Source organism: Neoarius graeffei, chromosome 13 (genome assembly GCF_027579695.1).
Source record: "Neoarius graeffei isolate fNeoGra1 chromosome 13, fNeoGra1.pri, whole genome shotgun sequence".
In the NCBI taxonomy this organism is placed as follows: Eukaryota; Metazoa; Chordata; class Actinopteri; order Siluriformes; family Ariidae; genus Neoarius; species Neoarius graeffei.
Window position 1 is genome coordinate 78,795,844 of NC_083581.1, and position 21,591 is coordinate 78,817,434.

General features: G+C 41.5%; 1 protein-coding gene across 2 annotated transcripts; it reads left to right on the forward strand.

The window, feature by feature from the left end:
• The first annotated feature begins 1,347 nt into the window (after nt 1-1,347).
• On the forward strand, nt 1,348-20,255 carry slc25a55b (solute carrier family 25 member 55b). Of its 2 annotated transcripts, XM_060938601.1 has the most exons (10): nt 1,383-1,454; nt 1,880-2,319; nt 5,039-5,164; nt 10,466-10,521; nt 10,672-10,762; nt 10,876-10,994; nt 12,708-12,897; nt 15,569-15,723; nt 17,279-17,354; nt 18,608-20,255. In XM_060938601.1, the coding sequence occupies exons 3-10, from the start codon at nt 5,076-5,078 to the stop codon at nt 18,759-18,761; spliced, it is 930 nt and encodes a 309-aa protein (XP_060794584.1). In that variant the 5' UTR covers nt 1,383-1,454; nt 1,880-2,319; nt 5,039-5,075; the 3' UTR covers nt 18,762-20,255. The 2 variants fall into 2 exon arrangements, with proteins under 2 accessions (XP_060794583.1, XP_060794584.1); XM_060938600.1 differs by lacking the exon at nt 1,880-2,319 and having other exon boundaries at nt 1,348-1,454.
• The last annotated feature ends 1,336 nt before the right edge of the window (nt 20,256-21,591 follow it).

Consider the following 21,591-nt stretch of genomic DNA (forward strand, 5'->3'; position numbering starts at 1 on the left):
CTGGAAAAAGTGACAGAACCATTTATAAGAGTTTGGATTCCACTAATCCACAATCAGACAGATTGCATACAAAGTGAGGAAATTCAAAATGACCGTTGGTCGACCACTCCTGGGGAGGGTAACGAAGATCACTCCAAGAGCAAGGCATGTTTTAGTCCATGAGGTCACAAAGAAACCCAGGGTAACTTCTAAGCAACTAAAGGACCTTCTCATATTGGCTAATGTTAATGTTCATGAGTCCACCAGCAGGAGAACACTGAATAGCAATGGTGTGATTGGCAGGGTTGCAAGGAGAAAGCTACTGCTCTCCAAAAAGAACATTGCTGCCTGTCTACAGTTTGCTAAAGACTGTGTCATGTGGACAAGCCAGAAGGTTATTGGAAAATCCTTTGTGGCTGGATGAGACCAAAATAGAATATTTTGGTTTAAATGAGAAGCGTTATGTTTGGAGAACAGAAAACACTGCATTCCAGCATAAGAACCTTATCCCATCTGTGAAACATGCTGGTGGTAGTCTCATGGTTTGGACCCGTTTTGCTGCATCTGGGGCAGCATGGAACAATGAATTCTGAATTATTCCAGTGAATTTGAAAGGAAAATATCAGGATATCCGTCTGTGAACTGAATTTCAAGAGAAAGAAAGTGGGTCAAGCAGCAAAACAATGACCCTAAGCACACAAGTCATTCTACCAAAGAATGGTTAAAGAAGAATAATGTTTTGGAATGGCCAAGTCAAATTCCTGACCTTAATCCAGTAGAAATGTTGTGTGAGCAGTTCATGTTAGGAAACACACCAACATCCTAGAGTTGAAGCTGTTCTTTAAAGAGGAACGAGATAAAATTTCTCCAAGCTGATGTGCAGGATCATCTGATCAACAGCGACCACAAGCGTTTAGTTGCAATTATTATTGCACAAGGGGTTCACATACTTTTGCCACTCACTGATATGTAATATTGGATCATTTTCCTTAATAAATCACTGACCAATAATTGATTGGATTCTCTTGACCTACTTTTAGGACTTGTGTGAAAATCTGATGATGTTTGAGGTTATATTTAGGGAAAAATATAGAAAATTCTAATTAGGGTTCAGAAACTTTCAAACACCACTGTGTCTGTGTGTGTGTGTGTGTGTGTGTCTGCCTGTCTGTATGTAAGGCTCTCTATTTATGTATGTATGTATGTATGTATGTATGTATGTATGTATGTATGTATGTATATGTATATGTATATATATATAGAGTACCAGTCAAAGTACAAGTTAGGGGAAGGAGGAGCCATGCTGCATAGCTCCGAGCTCTAAGGTGTGTGTGTGTGTGTGTGTGTGTGTGTGTATATAAAGCCCTGCCACATTGTCAGTCTGCTCTGCTCCTGCCTCAGACCCACACAGATAACACACACACTCACACACACACACCCCGACCACGAGTAACCATGGCTCAGCAACCAGTCAGGTAGGAAATTAACATCTAATGGAAATATCCATAAAATCAAACTTGATTCACTTCTAACGATCTATTTATTGTGCTCAGTAATGTGTGATCTTATGTTCATGTGTGAGAGTGTGTGATATATGCGATACCAATACCGCAGGCATGATCCAGTTTGTGTTTCAATATACTGTGCTTAAAGATCAATATCTTGTAAGCTGCTGCATCTTAAATATGTTTAACCAACTTTTATAGAACATCAGTGTAGAACTTTGCGCGGGTGGGTGGAGCACAGAAGTACGGCAGGCCAGAACTGAGTTTCCAAAAACTCTTTATGAACACTTGTCAGCGTTTTCACTCTCCCAGACACTCAGACTCACGCACACACACATCAGCCATCTGGTTGGGGAGAGAGCTCTCTTCCTCTGCTCTCTCTCTCCTTATATCAGGCGCGGTCGCTGGGAAGACACACAAACACAGGTTAATTGACATCAGGTGCAGTGATTCTGCCACTTACCTTCCCTGACTTCGACCTCCGGTCACAGACCGATGCTTGACCACGACCCTGCTGCCACATACCCCCACCACCTGACTCAGGCCGGGCAGCTGTCCGGCCTGCAGCCGACTCGCCCCCCCCCCTTTGACGGGAGAGGACGTCTGCCACAACCATCTGCGCCCCCGGCCTGTGGATCACCTTGAAGTTAAATGGCTGGAGTGCCAGATACGGAGGAGGAGCGACCTGACAGCAGGAGGTGTGGACTACCTGTCAAATTGGGCGGGACGTTCACGCCTCCTGCACGCAACATCAGCTGATAAGGCACGTCACCACTCGACATCTGGTGACTGTTTCTGAAGAAGGCAGGAGATTCTCGCCGAAACTGTTAACAAGGTAACAAGCTTAAAAAAATATCCTTGTCTAAGAAACGAACTTAAAATATTTGTAATAGTTAGACATAATGAACATCCACTACGTGCCAGATACCAACGGGTGATCCGCTCGTTGGCATCCTTCATGCGGTGGAGCCACTGGAGGGGCGCGTGGTCCAAACAGAGGGTGAAAGGGCGTCCCAGCAGGTAGTAGAGGAGGGCGAGGACCGCCCACTTGATGGCTAGGCACTCCTTCTTGATTGTGCTGTAGCGCCCCTCACGCACTGACAGCTTCCTGCTGATATACAGCATGGGGCGATCCTCCCCCCCCACCTCCTGGGACAAAACAGCCCCCAGCCCTCTGTCCGACGAGTCCGTCTGCAACATAAAGGGGAGAGAAAAGTCAGGGGAGTGTAACAGTGGCCCCCCACACAGTGCAGCCTTCACCTCAGAGAAAGCCCGCTGGCATTGCTCCATCCACTGGACCGAATCTGGTGCCCCCTTTTTAGTGAGATCCGTCAGCGGGCTGGTGATGTCCGAATAATTAGGTATAAACCTACGATAGTAGCCAGCCAGCCCCAGGAACTGTCTCACCCCCTTTTTAGTCTTGGGCCTCAGGCAGGCTGCAATTGCTGCTGTCTTATTAATTTGGGGACGCACCTGCCCATTGCCCAAGTGGAAGCCCAGATACCGTACTTCCACCCGCCCAATCACACACTTCTTTGGGTTGGCTGTGAGACCCGCCTGCCTCAGCGACCCAAGGACGGCCCTCAGGTGCTGCAGATGCCGCGGCCAGTCATTACTATAGATTATTATGTCGTCCAAGTATGCAGCCGCGTAGGTGGTGTGGGGGTGGAGGACCCTGTCCATGAGCCACTGGAACGTAGCGGGCGCCCCAAACAGCCCAAAAGGAAGTGTGACAAATTGGTGTAAGCCAAACGGTGTGGAAAAGGCCATTTTTTCTCGGGATAATCGAGTCAAGGGGATCTGCCAATAACCCTTTGTCAAATCCAGTGTCGAATAAAAGCGAGCCGTGCCTAGTCGATCCAGCAACTCGTCAATGCGAGGCATTGGGTACACGTTGAATTTAGACACCGCGTTGACTTTTCTATAGTCCACACAGAACCGGACCGACCCGTCGGCCTTGGGAACCAAGACCACCAGGCTGCTCCAGTTGCTGTGGGACTCCTCGACGATGCTCATTTCGAGCATGGCCTTGAGTTCTTCCCAAACCACCTTTTTCTTGTGTTCAGGTAGCCTGTAAGGGCGGCTGCGCACTACCACCCCCAGGGGCGTCTCAATGTGATGCTCTATGAGGCGGGTGCGGCCGGGCAGGGGCAAGAACAAGTCCGAAAATTCGGTCTGCAACTGGGCAACCTCCGTGAGTTGGGTCGGGGAGAGGTGGTCTCCACAGGGGACCGGAGAGGTAAGTGATGTCAATGTTCATTTTTGAACCTCCGGCCCCAGCTCCGCCTTCTCCAGAACCACCGACACCAACGCCATGGGGACCTCCTTGTTCCAGAGTTTAAGCAGATTGAGGTGGTAAATCTGTAGCGCCCCACCCCTGTCCGTTTGCCTCACCTCATAGTCAACGTCCCTGACTCACCGTGTGACCTCAAAGGGTCCTTGCCACTTGGCGATCAATTTGGAGCTCGATGTGGGCAACAGTACGAGTACTTTATCTCCCAGTGCGAACTCCCTAAGGCGCGTACCCCTGTCGTACAGGCGGATTTGCCGTTCTTGAGCCTGCTGCAAATTCTTCTGGGTTAGGTGTATGGAGTTTTGCGCGTAGGTCAATAACGTATTGAATTTCATTTTTGCTCGGTGAAGGTCCCTCCTCCCAATTTTCCTGCAGTACATCTAGGATGCCGCGCGGCTTACGCCCATATAATAATTCGAACGGGGAGAACCCCGTGGAGGCTTGTGGGACCTCTCGCACTGTGAATAACAGGGGTTCGAGCCATTTATCCCAATTGCGTGCGTCCTCGCTTACGAATTTTTTAATTATATTCTTGAGGGTGCAGTTGAACCGTTCGACTAAACCGTCCGTTTGTGGGTGATAAATGCTGGTGCGGATCGGCTTAATTCCCAATAACCCATACAGTTCGCGCAGTGTGTGTGACATAAACAAAGTGCCTTGATCAGTCAGAATCTCTTTGAGGATTCTGACTTGGGAGATGACATGGAAGAGCACTTCCGCAATACTGCGTGCTGAGATATTGTGCAGAGGCACTGCTTCCGGGTATCGCGTCGCATAGTCCACCAGAACTAAAATAAAGCGATGATAAAGCATGTTGACCGATCTAATGGCCCGACGAGATCCATCCCAATTCTTTCAAACGGGGTCTCGATTAATGGTAGAGGGCACAAAAGCGCTTTTGGAATGGCCGCTGGATTTACTAACTGGCATTCGCAGCATGCCGTACACCACTTACGGACATCGCCGCGAATCCCTGGCCAATAGAACCAGGCCATTATTCGGGCTAGTGTCTTATCCTGCCCCAAGTTAGAACATCAAGTTAGAGTCGTATTGATCTAATTCTGTAATACGTTTTTACCGAACTAGTAGCCTGGCAGAAAATATACAATTTTATCTGAACATAATAAAAAAAAAATCCTGTAAAGAGCATACAAACAGGTTAAAACATGCAAAATCACATTTCAAATGCATACCATAAAACACACCTTAACTATAAAGTAATGTAACTGTCATTCATTCTTGTGGTTTTTTCCTTCACCAGTCTTCCAGCAAAGCTCATTAATGGAGGCGTAGCAGGAATGGTTGGAGTCACGTGTGTGTTCCCCATTGATTTGGCCAAAACAAGACTTCAGAATCAACGCAGCAGCCAGCAAGTGTACAAAAACATGTATGATCACATCCTCACTTTGCGTTTCATGCATAATTTCATGCTTAATGCATTGACTTGTCTTTACAAAACACACACACACACACAGCAGATTTTTATATTACATTAATGGCATTTAGCAGATGCTCTTACCCAGAGCAACATACAACATACCCACAGGGGCCTGGGGAGCAGTTGGGGGTTCGGTGCCTTGCACTCAAGGGCACTTCAGCCATTCCTGCTGGTCCAGGGAATCAAACTGGCAACCTTTTGGTCCCAAAGCTGCTTCTCTAACCATTAGGCCATGGCTTCACATGTTTTTTTTTTTTTAATTATTATTAAAATGATACAAAAGTACACACACGTCAAAAAAGGTCAAAGGTCAAATCGGGATAAAGGGAAGGAGAAAAGAGCTCAGTGTGGTGGAAAACGAGCAGGTCAGGGCAGGTTTCTACAGCAGAAAAACTCTGCTGAACCAGTTTCCTCTCAATTCATAGGGCAGCTTTCCAAGGGACGGATTGCAGCTGATGTAACGTTGCGTTTTATCATCCTGCCAATTTGTGTGTGTGTGTGTGTGTGTGTGTGTGTGTGCCAGTGCTCTAAGCTATGCCTCTGTCCCAAATGCTGTATCAGATGTCATACTGCACTATTTTATACTTTATTGCTCAAGAATTATACTTTGGTTTACAACACTACACAGTCATGTGATCACCTGTCAGTCAAATTCTCAACTTACAGTAGCTTGCTTCACTTTTGAGCACAGTTTTTTTAGTTAGTAGGATCTAAAATGTGTAAAATCAAACATTTTTGCAACAACAATTGAAGCTGAGAGATTTTTTTTGGAAATAGAAATCAGTATCATTAAGGGTGAGGAAACTGACACTTGACCAACATCTAATTTGGGTGGCCATATTGGCCCTGACCTATACAACAGTGAGCAAATATTAGCAATTAAACACTTTTATAATGCCACCCTGCCAAAGTTGGTCCTGCCAACACCAAATTCGGTCCAGAATTAGCTAGATTAGATGGATTTAAAGGTGATTGAAAAATGATCAGTTCAAACATTGGCCCAAGGGGCAAAATTACTCTTGGTTACCACTGAAATGGCTGATATTAGCTGAACGTATCTGTTTTCTGTTCTGTATCAGTGCATCCAGTAGCTGGCATTGCTACATCAACAAATAAAAGCAGTTCATTGTTATTAATAGATGTTGATAGATATTGGTTAACATTTACAGGTTCAGTTCACCTTTATATTTGCATAGACCATAAATTAGCTACAGTAAGATCCCATAGCAGAACAACAGGATGTGTTTGCATGTGTAATTTCTGCCACTGTTGCCGTCTCCACCTTAGCTTTCTGTTGCTTTTTCTTTCAATTACTATTTTAAAAATGAAATGCAAAAAGATGTGACAGTTTGGGTTGCATTTGGTCCACCAAAACCAGTAGGGTAGCCAGGGATTAACTGCAGAGAGGGATGAGGAAATATTCTAAATAAAACCATTGCATGATTTGTACAAATGTACAACTATAAATGCAATGTGCTCATGCATTTTGGGTGGATGTCAGACAGCAGTAGGAGCAGTGATGACAGGTCAGTGATGAATTTGTCATTTAATCATTTAGGATTCGATCTACCGTCAACCAATCTCGCCATAATATTAAATACCTTTATGACACTGGAAGTAATCCTCCAAATAACATGTGAGTAATGTTATGTGGTGTGTGTGTGTCCCTTTTTTTCCCTTGTAGTACTTTATCAGATATCCTTTGATGTAGCGAGCTAAAATTCATGATTCTGAACTGGTGAATCCTATTGTACCATATTAACTGGTAGCCAAATAAACGGTGATTTAGCACACTCAGGGATGTGTTTGACACTTGTGATGGATAAATATGGACAAATCATAATGGTGACTTGATTGAACTATTCTGAACAATTCCTGTGCAAAACAATATTATTTGACACATCTACTATGTGCATCAACTCTGTTCGTGTGTTATGTTAGCCAGACAGGAATAGAAATTTGGAACTGTCATAAAAATATTTCGGGGGGGTCAAACCTGAAACCACCCCCACTGAACATACTGCTATCAGGCAAAATTCTATCTCCTGTACTTACAGAGTAATAATTTAAACAATGTCACATATGCTTTTCTGAAGTTTAAACATGTTTATAGTCATTGGACAACCAAATATATATATATATATATATATATATATATATATATATATATATATATATATACACACGTATATATACAGTGCTGAGCGTAAATGAGTGCACCCCCTTTGAAAAGTAACATTTTAAACAATATCTCAATGAACACAAACAACTTCCAAAATGTTGACAAGACAAAGTTTAATATAACATCTGTTTAACTTATAACATGAAAGTAAGGTTAATAATATAACTTAGATTACACATGAACAAGTTGGGGACATTTTACAACATGGAAAATGGAACATGGAAAAGAACGGAAAAAGATTGATGCTGCTAAATGTCGCCAGCTTGTTCATTCCATGCCTAGAAGACTTGGTGCTGTCATTAAAAATCATGGAGGCCATACAAAGTACTAGATGTAGTAGTTTTTGTTGTGGGGTGTACTCATTTTTGCACCACCCTAATTTGAGTAAAATTGAAAAAATGTGTAATCTAAGTTTATATTATTAACCTTACTTTCACGTTATAAGTTAAACAGATGTTATATTAAACTTTGTCTTGTCAACATTTTGGAAATTGTTTGTGTTCATTGAGATATTGTTTAAAATGTTACTTTTCAAAGGGGGTGTACTCATTTACGCTCAGCACTATATATATATATATATATATATATATATATATATATATATATATATATATATACAGTGGGGCAAAAAAGTATTTAGTCAGTCACCAATTGTGCAAGTTCTCCCACTTAAAAAGATGAGAGAGGCCTGTAATTTTCATCATAGGTATACCTCAACTATGAGAGACAAAATGAGAAAAAAAAATCCAGAAAATCACATTGTCTGATTTTTAAAGAATTTATTTGCAAATTATGGTGGAAAATAAGTATTTGGTCAATAACAAAAGTTCATCTCAATACTTTGTTATATACCCTTTGTTGGCAATGACAGAGGTCAAACGTTTTCTGTAAGTCTTCACAAGGTTTTCACACACTGTTGCTGGTATTTTGGCCCATTCCTCCATGCAGATCTCCTCTAGAGCAGTGATGTTTTGGGGCTGTCGCTGGGCAACACGGACTTTCAACTCCCTCCAAAGATTTTCTATGGGGTTGAGATCTGGAGACTGGCTAGGCCACTCCAGGACCTTGAAATGCTTCTTACGAAGCCACTCCTTCATTGCCCGGGCGGTGTGTTTGGGATCATTGTCATGCTGAAAGACCCAGCCACGTTTCATCTTCAATGCCCTTGCTGATGGAAGGAAGTTTTCACTCAAAATCTCATGCTACATGGCCCCATTCATTCTTTCCTTTACACGGATTAGTCGTCCTGGTCCCTTTGCAGAAAAACAGCCCCAAAGCATGATGTTTCCACCCCCATGCTTCACAGTAGGCATGGTGTTCTTTGGATGCAACTCAGCATTCTTTCTCCTCCAAACACGACAAGTTGAGTTTTTACCAAAAAGTTCTATTTTGGTTTCATCTGACCATATGACATTCTCCCAATCCTCTTCTGGATCATCCAAATGCTCTCTAGCAAACTTCAGACGGGCCTGGACATGTACTAGCTTAAGCAGGGGGACACATCTGGCACTGCAGGATTTGAGTCCCTGGCGGCGTAGTGTGTTACTGATGGTAGCCTTTGTTACTTTGGTCCCAGCTCTCTGCAGGTCATTCACTTGGTCCCCCCGTGTGGTTCTGGGATTTTTGCTCACCGTTCTTGTGATCATTTTGACCCCACGGGGTGAGATCTTGCGTGGAGCCCCAGATCGAGGGAGATTATCAGTGGTCTTGTATGTCTTCCATTTTCTAATAATTGCTCCCACAGTTGATTTCTTCACACCAAGCTGCTTACCTATTGCAGATTCAGTCTTCCCAGCCTGGTGCAGGTCTACAATTTTGTTTCTGGTGTCCTTTGACAGCTCTTTGGTCTTGGCCATAGTGGAGTTTGGAGTGTGACTGTTTGAGGTTGTGGACAGGTGTCTTTTATACTGATAACGAGTTCAAACAGGTGCCATTAATACAGGTAGTGAGTGGAGGACAGAGGAGCCTCTTAAAGAAGTTGTTACAGGTCTGTGAGAGCCAGAAATCTTGCTTGTTTGTAGGTGACCAAATACTTATTTTACCGAGGAATTTACCAATTAATTCATTAAAAATCCTACAATGTGATTTCCTGGATTCTTTCCCCCCACTCTGTCTCTCATAGTTGAAGTGTACCTATGATGAAAATTACAGGCCTTTCTCATCTTTTTAAGTAGGAGAACTTGCACAATTGGTGGCGGACTAAATACTTTTTTGCCCCACTGTATATATATATATATATATATATATATATATCTCCTCCTGAGAACCAACCCATAGACTTGTGTCCTCTGTAGTTGACATTTGTTTTACGTGCACACCCTCTTACTCTTTCAAGCTATTCACTTGAATCCTGGTGTCTTGTAAAGTGTACATCCTGGGCTTTCCAATGATATACTGTATCATGTGACTAGGAGGGTTGCTGGGAAATTCCTAGTAAGGAAATCACAACAAAAGTGAAATTGAGAGACACATTTTTTCTTGGTTCTCAGGAAGCTATATATATATATATATATATATATATATATATATATATATATATATATATATATATATATATATATATACGTGTATATGACCCCAAGAACACCATCCCCACTGTCAAGCATGGAGGTGGTAACATTATGCTTTGGGGGTGTTTTTCTGCACAGGGCAGAAACTATATATATATAGTTTCTAGACACCTGGTATCACAGCCATGTGTAGGCCTTCCTCAAACTTTTGCCACAAAGTTGGAAGAATACGACTGTATTCAAACATACAATTGTGACCTCAACCCCACTGAACACCTCTGGGATGCATTCGAACCCCGACTTCACCCCAGGCCTCCTCACCAACATCAGACACCTCACTCATGCTCTTGTGTGTGAAAGATCACAAATCCTCACAAAATCCATGCCCCAAAACCTAGTGGAATGCCTTCCCAGAAGATGCTCTGGAGTTTATTACAGGAGGTGTCCACAAACTATTGGTCAAATAATATAGCTTCATTGTAAAATTATGGAGAGTACTGAAAGTGTTTTGAGTATGAGTCTTCAAACCTTACTCTAATGTATGTTGTCTCTGATTAGGATGGACTGTCTGATCAAGACGGTTCGGTCTGAGGGCTATTTCGGCATGTATCGAGGTAAAGCTAAAGCACTGTTCACTCATATAAAAATCTGATTGGCTGAGAGCACTAGAAGAGTCTATCATAGTTTGTTATGAAAGATTACTGTTAGTGGGTGATATGTGAAGAAGAGATATCGTTAACGGTTAGTGCTCTGTGGTTCTACAGGAGCAGCAGTCAATTTGACCCTGGTGACCCCTGAGAAGGCCATTAAACTAGCCGCTAATGATTTTTTCCGTCATCAACTCAGCAAAGGAGAGTAAGTTCATCCATTCAGCCTAATTAGAAATATCATGTGCTACGGCTTCCCCTCGTATGTGTTACATTCATGACGGCTCAGTCATCGTGTGTTGCCTTTGTTCATCACTGCAGCTCCAGATTGAGTGTGTTTAAAGAGATGCTGGCAGGATGTGGAGCAGGACTGTGTCAGGTGATCGTAACCACACCCATGGAGATGCTCAAAATTCAACTTCAGGATGCAGGAAGGCTTGGTGAGACAGACATTAATATTGGATATATGCAGTTAATGCAAAATTATTGGCACCCTCTTAAGCGTGACATTCACTATATTTAAATAATATCGTCTGGCTTTTTTTCGTGGTCTATCAGATATATTCCATTCAGCTTGCGTAATACTGAACGAGTCGAAGACGAGTGGCTGAATGGAATATATCTGATAGACCACGAAAAAAGCCAGCCAGGATTATTATTATTATTATTATTATTATTATTATTATTATTATACATACACATTCCTTTCGGGTGTTCAATGCATCTTTCTCTTTCAAAATTCTCTCAAAATCTTCTGTATTTAACAAAGCAAACCTGGCGGCCATGTTTGTTTACAAATTGTCACAGTCGCTCGCTAGCACAGAAGTTTAATGTCTCCGACGTGTGACGTCATGTTGTCTTGACAACCATACAATATTGTAAACCATATTCAACGCTCATTCTCCACTGGGTAGAGTGACGTAATACACGTAGGATAAGCGATATGCTAACAATATTGCATGCTATCAAACCAAATGAATGAAACCCGCTAGAAGGGAATAGAACATGTTTTTATTGCATGGAAAAAGTGTCCTGTATGGATAACATTTAAATACTATTGGCTTTCTTTTTTGTGGTATATCACGTATATTCCATTCAGCTAGCATGATACTGAATGAGTTGAAGATGAGCTGAATGGAATATATCTGATATACGATGAAAAAAGCCAGCCAATATTATTATTATTATTATTATTATTATTATTATTATTATTATACATTTGATGGAACAATTATAGATTTTACAAAAAGTAAAGAACAGGGGCGACCATGTTTGTTCACAAATTGTCACAGTTGCTTGCTAGTGCGGATGTTTTACGTCTCCGACGTGTGATGTCATATTGTCTTGACAATGTGCAATATTGTAAGAATATTGCACGCTCATTCTCTGTTGGTTAGAGTGACGTAATACACGTAGGATAAGCGATATGCTAACAATATTGCATGCTGTGAACCAAATGAATGAAACCAGCTAGAAGGGAATAGTTTTTATTCCATCGAAAAAAGTGTCCTGTATAGATAATAATTTCCAATAACGCAGCTCGGCCATTACAGCATATCAGCTACCACAGACACTTCCTCCTTTTATGGGGTGCCATTACTTTTGTCCCGATTGAATGGCCAGATTTGCCTTAATTTATTTTGGACTATTTCCCCCCCAAGTCACTAACATGAAAGTATTGAGATTAATTACTGAGAAATTTGTCTGTGTGATTGAAATAAATGATTTAAACCTGACAGCATAATCTGGAATAGCTGATAGAATAGCTAAAATAGCTGCAGAAACTCATCATCAAGCTGATTAATCAGGATTCACTTTCATGAGTCTCATTATACAGAAACTGAAAAATGTTTTTGTACTGTAAATAGTGTATTCGGGTAAAATTACACAATCCATGAGAGTAATGTTTTTTGTTTTTCTTCAAGACAATTTGTTTGCATTTATTTTAAATGTTCTATAGGGGTGCCAATAATTTTTTATCACATATAGTTACATTCACACATCTTCACTTGTCACAAACATGAATAAAGTATGGTGTGTTCTGACTGCCTGTGATATTATATATATATATATATATATATATATATATATATATATATATATATATATATATGTGTGTGTGTGTGTGTGTGTGTGTTGTATTCTTCGTGCAGTGGCTCAGAGGAATGTTGCTATGATCCCGGCTCTGAAGCTCGGAACAGGGGGCACGGTGATAAACTGTGCCTACAGCTTCGGACCAACCGCACACATCAGAAGACCCTCGGCCATACAGATCACACAGGAGTTACTGCGCACCCGCGGTGTTCAGGGACTTTATAAAGGACTCGGTGCCACGCTAATGAGGTATCACAAAATAGTTCAGCCAAAAGTGTCTACAACATCACATAGTCAATTTGCCGAGATATGGTTCGTTTCCAAAGTTTCCTTCTTTAGTTTTGTACTGGAGCTACCAGATTAATGTGGTTAACAAGTAAGGGAAGCTCCACTCACCGGCCACTTTAATAGGAACTTGCTGTTGATTCTAAGATCCCTGTTCTTGGCTGCAGGAGTGGAACCCAGTGTGTTCTTCTGTTCTGCTGTTGCATGCTGAGATGCTTTTCTGCTCACCACGGTTGTAAAGAGTGATTATATGAGTTACTATATCCTTCCTGGCAAAAAAGCTCGAACCAATCTGTCCATTTCCCTCTGACCCTCTCTTATCAACAAGGCGTTTGTTTACTTTCCACCCACAGAACTGTCGCTCGCTCACTCGATGGTTGTTTTTTGTTTTCTGCACCATTCTGTGTAAACTCTAGAGACTGTTGTGTGTGAAAACCCCAGGAGATCAGCAGCTTCTGAAATACTCAAACCAGTCCATCTGGATCAAACCAACACCCATACCACAGTGAGAGAAAGTCACACTTCACTGTTTTCCCATTCTGGTGTTTGAACATTGTGAACATTAACTGAAGCTCTTGATTTGATGCATCGTGCTGCTGTCGAGGGATCGGCTGATTAGAGAACAGCAGAGAACAGCAGGTGGTGTATTATGGGTGTTCCTAATAAAGTGGTCAGTGAGTATATTTGGCCACTATAAGGCCAAAAGTATGTGGATACCTGACCAATCGCACCCATATGTGCTTGTTGAACATCCCAATCCAGACTGAATCCCCCTGTTCTGTTATAATAACCTTGGCTCTTCTGAAGGCTTTCTAATTGATCTTTATAGGAAGAGTGTTTTTTATTTTTGAGTATTATGGTCAAGTGTCTATAAACTTTTGGTCATATAAGTGTATAATATTTTGGAAATATAATAAGCAAAAGAGCCAAACATGTATGGGGTGCTGTACAGATGTCAGATGTGCGACACAAAAATACAGAAGAAGGTAAATGTAAATCTCAGTACCATCTGTAGCACTAGCTAGATTTAATTTGATTTTTTGATTTTGATTTATTCACCAAAAATAAATTATAGGATTACACTCCATGAATATCGATAATACAAGAAAACATCAAAAGTCTACACTACCGTTCAAAAGTTTGGGGTCACTTTGAAATGTCCTTATTTTTGAAAGAAAAGCACTGTTCTTTTCAATGAAGATCACTTTAAACTAATCAGAAATCCACTCTATACATTGCTAATGTGGTAAATGACTATTCTAGCTGCAAATGTCTGGTTTTTGGTGCAATATCTCCATAGGTGTATAGAGGCCCATTTCCAGCAACTCTCACTCCAGTGTTCTAATGGTACAATGTGTTTGCTCATTGCCTCAGAAGGCTAATGGATGATTAGAAAACCCTTGTACAATCATGTTAGCACAGCTGAAAACAGTTGAGCTCTTTAGAGAAGCTATAAAACTGACCTTCCTTTGAGCAGATTGAGTTTCTGGAGCATCACATTTGTGGGGTCGATTAAATGCTCAAAATGGCCAGAAAAATGTCTCGACTATATTTTCTATTCATTTTACAACTTATGGTGGTAAATAAAAGTGTGACTTTTCATGGAAAACACAAAATTGTCTGGGTGACCCCAAACTTTTGAACGGTAGTGTAAGTGAAATACAATATAGTTAAATGGTGGGAATAAAACCCCAGGGGGCTTGTTCTATCCCGAGTGACAAGAAAACATTTACACATCAGACATGGCACTAGAAATGGAACATGGTGGTGAATATATATTAAATCAAAGCAGTGTGTGGGTGGGTCAGTCATGCAGAAGGTAGGATTTAAGTTTAGATTTGAAGAGAGAAGCAGATATGGCGTTTAACTGAAGGAGGCACTTTGTTCCACTTTTTTGGTCCAGACATTTTACTAGTGTAAAAAGACAGGTTGGACCAGTAAAATGGTCGATGTAAGTTATCTAACTGTCTTCTGGTTTGATATCGATGAACAGTGGATTGTTTGGTCAAATAAGTTTGATAATTTAGTGGTAAGAGGTCATTGTAATAACAGAATTTGTGCATCAAGATAAGAGATGTGTGTTGGTTTCACTTACAGTGGAAGAACGTAAAATTCCTGAAATAATGGTTGTGTATGATTCACTTTATAATGGATTCAGATGAGTTACATGTGCGTTTCCCTACAAAACACTGCAATAGTTTAAATAAGCTAGTCAGGTAGCTAGTTTAGCTACCACTAATACGCTATGTACCTACTTCTGTACGCCTGTAGTTTCATAGCAGAGACTAATTTAAGGATTTAGCGATTGTACTGATGACATCTCGATCCCAAATAAGCATCTCGATCGCCAAACAAATAACACTGTCACCCATGAACTCACTCTTTACACAGGCTACATTGTTCCTAACCTACACAGCAGGGTGTCAACCTGGCAATCCTACCACCACCATGTTTTACAAGTGAAGCATACTCCGAAAGGGCGGGGCCAATTAGCATATAAAATATCACATCCTGAAAAAGTGTTTCATTCTTTTTATTCCACAACAATTTTTCAGTGTTGCGCAGCGTCCATGAGACTAATCTGTTCCTGTTATTGCTTACATTCTGATCCTTGTGGTGTTGTTGTTTTCCTCAGGGATATTCCATTTTCCGTTGTCTACTTCCCCCTGTTTGCTCACCTGAACCAGTTGGGAAAACCATCAGAGGCTGAAAATGCACCATTTTATTGGAACTTCGCTTCAGGCTGTGGTGCTGGAAGTATAGCCGCGATCGCAGTCAGTCCCTGCGATGGTAAGAGTGTGTGTGTGTGTTGGCATGCTTTTTTTTTTTTAATGTCCCCATAAGGTTGGAATATCTGACATGTGACCTGACACGTGAAAACATTTGTTTGGTCACCATGAGGAATTTTTTAAAAATAAAAACTTTAAAAATAAAATAAATTGCTTTTATTTAAAAAACATTTAAAGATCCAAACATTTCATTTTGGTTAAATTTGTGTGTAAGTAATGCAAGGTCCTTACATGGAGATGACGGTGCAATGTACGTGTGTGTGTGTGTGTGTGTGTGTGTTACCTGAATACATTGCTGAGACTAAGACCCCGTCCACACGTAGCCGGGTATCTGCTAAATCGAAGATATTTTTCTACGTTTTGGCCTGTCATCCACATGAAAACACATCAAAAACGAATATTTAAAAAAACTCCGGGCAAAGTGAAGATTTTTGAAAACTCCGTGTATGCCTTTTCGTGTAGACAGAGATAACCGGAGTTTTGCGTTTTAGAACGTCACAATCTGCGCCAAAAAAATGACAACAAATCTGCCCTGACGTCAAACGTGCGACCTTTGTTTACTGCAGAAGCCAGATTAAGCATGGACTTAAGCTAGCCGCACACCACGGCGATCCACGCGGTACCGAACCGACCCATTTCAGAGCCGACTCCCGACAGGGCACGCACATATCCCCCGACTGTTGACAAGTGCAGTCGCGATTGAAGCGACACGTGACAACTTAATAGCTTTGTGATTGGCTATTGGATATAGTTACTGTTAAATCCAACACTTGAAGATGCTACAGGCTGAATTACAAATGACACAACACGGAATATGTAGCGCACTATCTAGGCTGCATGAACTATTATTCCCAACCTTAAATAGTGCACTTATATAGGGGAGTTAAAGCGATTTGGAATTCAGCCACACAACTTGAGCAGAGTGGCTTTCCAGCCCACTGTGTCTATGGATAAAGCTTCAGTCTATGGAATTACAGTATATACCTGCATTAGGTGCTACCAACACGTATTTCTCGCGCTAGAAATTGTGTTTAATGATGTCACGTGTTATATGCGAAAGATATGATTGGCTATTGCTAGCGACTCTCGCCGATCAGTCTGGCTCCCGATTAGTTTTTCGAATCGGCTGTGAGATGAGTCGGTACCATCGAAAACTAGTCTTTACGCCTGACTCGCGACTTCAGTTGGCTCGGTACGCTGAAAACCGGCGCAGTGTGCGGCTAACTAAAGAGTAATGGATCGGAGTAGTGCCTTGAAAGCGTTAATTATTGTGCAGGTGCTATTTACATGTTTAATTTTAGAAGCCCAACTACTGCTCCAAGAGCACAGGCGATGTGATTAGGGGGTAGGATTTGGGGAAATAACGCCATCTACAGGTTTGGAATGCTTATGAATGTGATTGAAAACGCAGATGTTCGGTTATGTGTGGAAGGGATTTTTTTCGAAGACGAGGTGGTGTGGATAAAACATTTTTATAAACGGGGGGGGAATGTTCAGTTTTAAAAATACCCGGCTACGTGTGTACATGGCATCAGTGTGATGTTTCTCTGTATCAGTGGTGAAGACGAGGCTGCAGTTGCTCAGTAAAGGTGCACACGAGGAAACGTACAGCGGGGTGATGGACTGTATCAGGTACAGTTACCATGACAACTGACACCCTGTACAATTCTCATCACTATCACCTATCAAATATCCTTCTTACACACACATTACACGATGTTAGCTATGATAGCTCCCAGCCGGCACTTGACCCACCTACAATGTTGAAATGCATTTGAAATTCTGTCTGCTTTAACGTTGAAAAAAATGCTGAAACAACATTTAATGCAAATGGTTGTAAAAAGGTTAACAAGACACTTATAAATCAATGTTGAAATTTTAACAAGACCCATTCACACATGTTGAAAAGTAAGACGCTGAAACAATGTCATGATATCAACGTTGATTTAATTTTCAAATTCAACAATGATTGGACGTTGATTCACCCACAAATACACGTCGAAATGCTGGCTAGGCGGTCTTAAACTATTTTAGCTAGATAAGGTGGGCTTTTGAGTTCTTAAGCAGAAAACAATGTCACAGTGTGTTAGCAAATTAGGTATTAATTGTTAGGTATTGATTGTTGTTGAAGTTAGAGGCAGAGGGACATTTCTTTACATTAAATAGGTACTCGAGTATTTTTGCCGACAACAAAGTTTTAAAAGTTATAATTACTACATCTGGGGAGTAAACCTGATGTAATAGGTTGGGGTTAGCAGTCATAGTCTAGTGGTTAGCATAAAGTGGTCATAGTTTAGCACTATGAGGTAGCAGTCACAGGTAGAATTACTAGATGCAGTTTAATCGTTAACGGTCGGATTATCATAGCTGAGTGGTTTTAATAAGACAATCAGGGTTAGCATAGTTTAGAAGGTAAAATTTATAGGTTGGTTAGCAATGATACCTTCAGGGTTAGCGTTTATTTGGTTGTGGTTTAGCCGCTGTGTGTAGGGTTAGCAGTTGCAGGCTGAGGTAGTAACTTAGCTTTGATTTAGCTTTGTAAAGATAGATAGTTATTACTCAGTTAATTGTACCTTTGTAGTTAGCTGTTACAGGTAGGGTTGGTGGTTGTAGCTTAGCATTTATGATAATTGGTTGGTTTAGTAGTTGTGTCTTAGTGGTTAGCATTTAGGGATGGGATTAGCATCATAGCTTAGTGATCATAGACATTGTTGGATGTTATAGCTAAGTGATTATTGGTTGTAGTTAGCAGTTTGTATTATAGCTGAAGTGAACACTCATAGCTTAGCAGTTTATCATTCACTTCATACAAAAAAATTGCTTGAAATCAGACTGGCTGGATTTTACACTAAATCATCACTTCTTGTCTGCTTCTCTTCTCGCAGTAAGATCATCCATAAAGAAGGCCCCGCTGCTCTGCTGAAGGGCGCCGGCTGCAGAGCGCTCGTCATCGCTCCGTTATTCGGCATCGCGCAAGTCGTTTATTTCATCGGAGTTGGGGAATTCGTCCTGGGACAGTTTCCTAATTTCAGAATCTAAATGCCATAAATTCAGACACTGGAATCACATGAACATTAAAGATGAAAGTATGAGGCAGCTACACTGCGACCATGTGGAGTCACACATGGGTGTGAGTTTTGAGATTTTCTATGGAAATGCGAGCATTGGCATCTTACAGGTGGCTTTATTAAGAAGCTGAGACAATGTTCTTGTTTTTTTAATAACATTTAAAAAAATATCTCCAGGACCAGCCTTCGATTTCCCTCAGTGAGGGAAGGGACGCCTTCGACAATAATCAGTAATGCTTTCAATCTGCTTTCATCAACTTCCCCCTGATGAAGTATATTTTCGTTGAACTCGACAATTATATGTGTCTGGTAAATTGGTTTAACTGTAAGTTGTGCTGCAACATCTATAGTGATGTAGATTTGATTCCTCATCTAAAGAACCTCACTTCCCAACCAAAGAGAAGTGGAGAAGGGAAGTTGATGAAGGCGTATTAAACACACTACTGAACCAAAGCCCCATCGTCACCGTTTGTCTGAGACTTCAGAGGGAAAACCTTATATTTCAGTGCATAGCCTTGGACACAGATGCTTAAAGTGTGCTTACCATGTGGATCCCTTGAAAACAGAGGATCCAAAAAGCTCAAAATTTCAGATGCTGCTTAGAAAAAAAAATATATTGACTTGGTATTTGCAGAATTCAGGATTGCAATTTTGCTATCCTTTCAGACCAAGTCAGGAAAAAGGTTTAAAGATGATTCATATAAAGGTTCCCAAGTGGCGCAATAGAAAAGCTTCGCCTTATCATCATGATATCTTGAGTTTCAATCCAGATGATGCAACAGCCATCCATGGCTGGGAGCCAAGGGAGCAACATTGGCTGCATTGTCTGTGTGGGAGGGAGAGATGGCTTACTCTCTCTCACCTCTTAATCACAGCGACAAGAGCTGTATGTGGACATTGGTGAGCTTGTGTATGCAGAAGAGGGCAGATAGCGCTTTCCTCTGAGTGTGTTACACTGCCCTGTGATGCATCATGAGCAGCTGTTCCAAAAAAAAGATGCAGTTCACATTAGCCTTCACCCTTCCCAGTTGAGAGTTGGGGTATGATAGGGGAGAGCTGGTTGGTGGATGGGAATTGGCAGGTGAACAAATTGGGGAGAAAATGAGGGAAAATCCTGCATATACATAACTCATTAAAACATGTATTCAGATATTTTCTCTAACATTAGATCAGAAGTACAGTCGGGTCAAAAAGTCTGAATGAACCCATATCATATTTGATATCCATATCAGAGCCCTAGATTGACAGCCAAGTGTGCACTACAGACACCCCTGTGTATTCAGAGCTTGTTTTCTTTTCCTATGTAACAGAACAGAATTTTTATGTGTGTGTGTGTGTGTATGTGTGTGTGTGTAATACCGAATTCTGAATAGAATGTTAATTTTATCATAGTTTTTTATTTGCGTAAATATAAATAATAACCCAAATTTATGCCATATGAGTCCATAATACACTGTGACCTGTAGTTTCTTATGTCTTCATTGTGTGTGTGTGTGTGTGTGTGAGAGAGAGAGAAATTATTCATCCTGCCTCCACTTGTGCAGTTATTACCACCTGCCCACGATATTTTTGAACAAATTTAGCTGATTCTCATCTCATCTCATCTCATTATCTCTAGCCGCTTTATCCTTCTACAGGGTCGCAGGCAAGCTGGAGCCTATCCCAGCTGACTACGGGCGAAAGGCGGGGTACACCCTGGACAAGTCGCCAGGTCATCACAGGGCTGACACATAGACACAGACAACCATTCACACTCACATTCACACCTACGCTCAATTTAGAGTCACCAGTTAACCTAACCTGCATGTCTTTGGACTGTGGGGGAAACCGGAGCACCCGGAGGAAACCCACGCGGACACGGGGAGAACATGCAAACTCCACACAGAAAGGCCCTCGCCGGCCCCGGGGCTCGAACCCAGGACCTTCTTGCTGTGAGGCGACAGCGTTAACCACTACACCACCGTGCCGCCCTTAGCTGATTCTATTTCCCAAAATATAAACACATGAGTAATTTAAACCACAGCGACCCTGACCTGGATAAATGAACAGTAAATGTGTTGTACATCGCAGAGCGAGCGCTCACTGCGACCCCAAGTTAATGAATGTGGTCTTTCTTTGTCCCACGGGCTTCATATCTGACAGCACACTCCTGCAACTTTTTTGCTGGGTTCTACAGGAACCCTCAAATCTAACTCAAGGCTAACTGGCTAATCAAAGATATTATTAACTATAAATGTGTACAAACGTGTTGGCTAAACCTGAAATATTACACAATTAGCCTATTAGTCAATGTTTCTTGGAGTAAACATGAATAACGTGGTTAAATATGATTTATATGGATGCTTGCGCATGAAAGATCCCACCATGACATCTAAACGGTTTGTTGTGTCAGCATTTCCGTTCTATTGACAAAAGGTTTACATTACATCTAACTGTTTATTTTACATCGTTCAGACTTTCTGACCCGACTGTAACGAGGAACTGATCTTTCAGTCTCTGTTATTGGTATCTAGTATATGGTACTAACAGAGCATTCCCATTTACACCATATAAAAGATGTAAAACATACTGTATCCTCATGCTAGGAAGAACAGATCAAGGTGTTAGCATAGCATTAGCTGAAATCCTGTTAAAGAAGAGTTAGTGGTACAACAATAATTTACAACATCATGAAAACAGAGAACAAGTGGGGGGGGGGGGTCCCTCGGTTTTTATGTATTTAGTGTTAAGTGCTTGTGTTTCTTGTGGGGAAGCCATGACCTAACGGTTAGAGAAGCAGCTTTGGGACCAAAAGGTTGCCA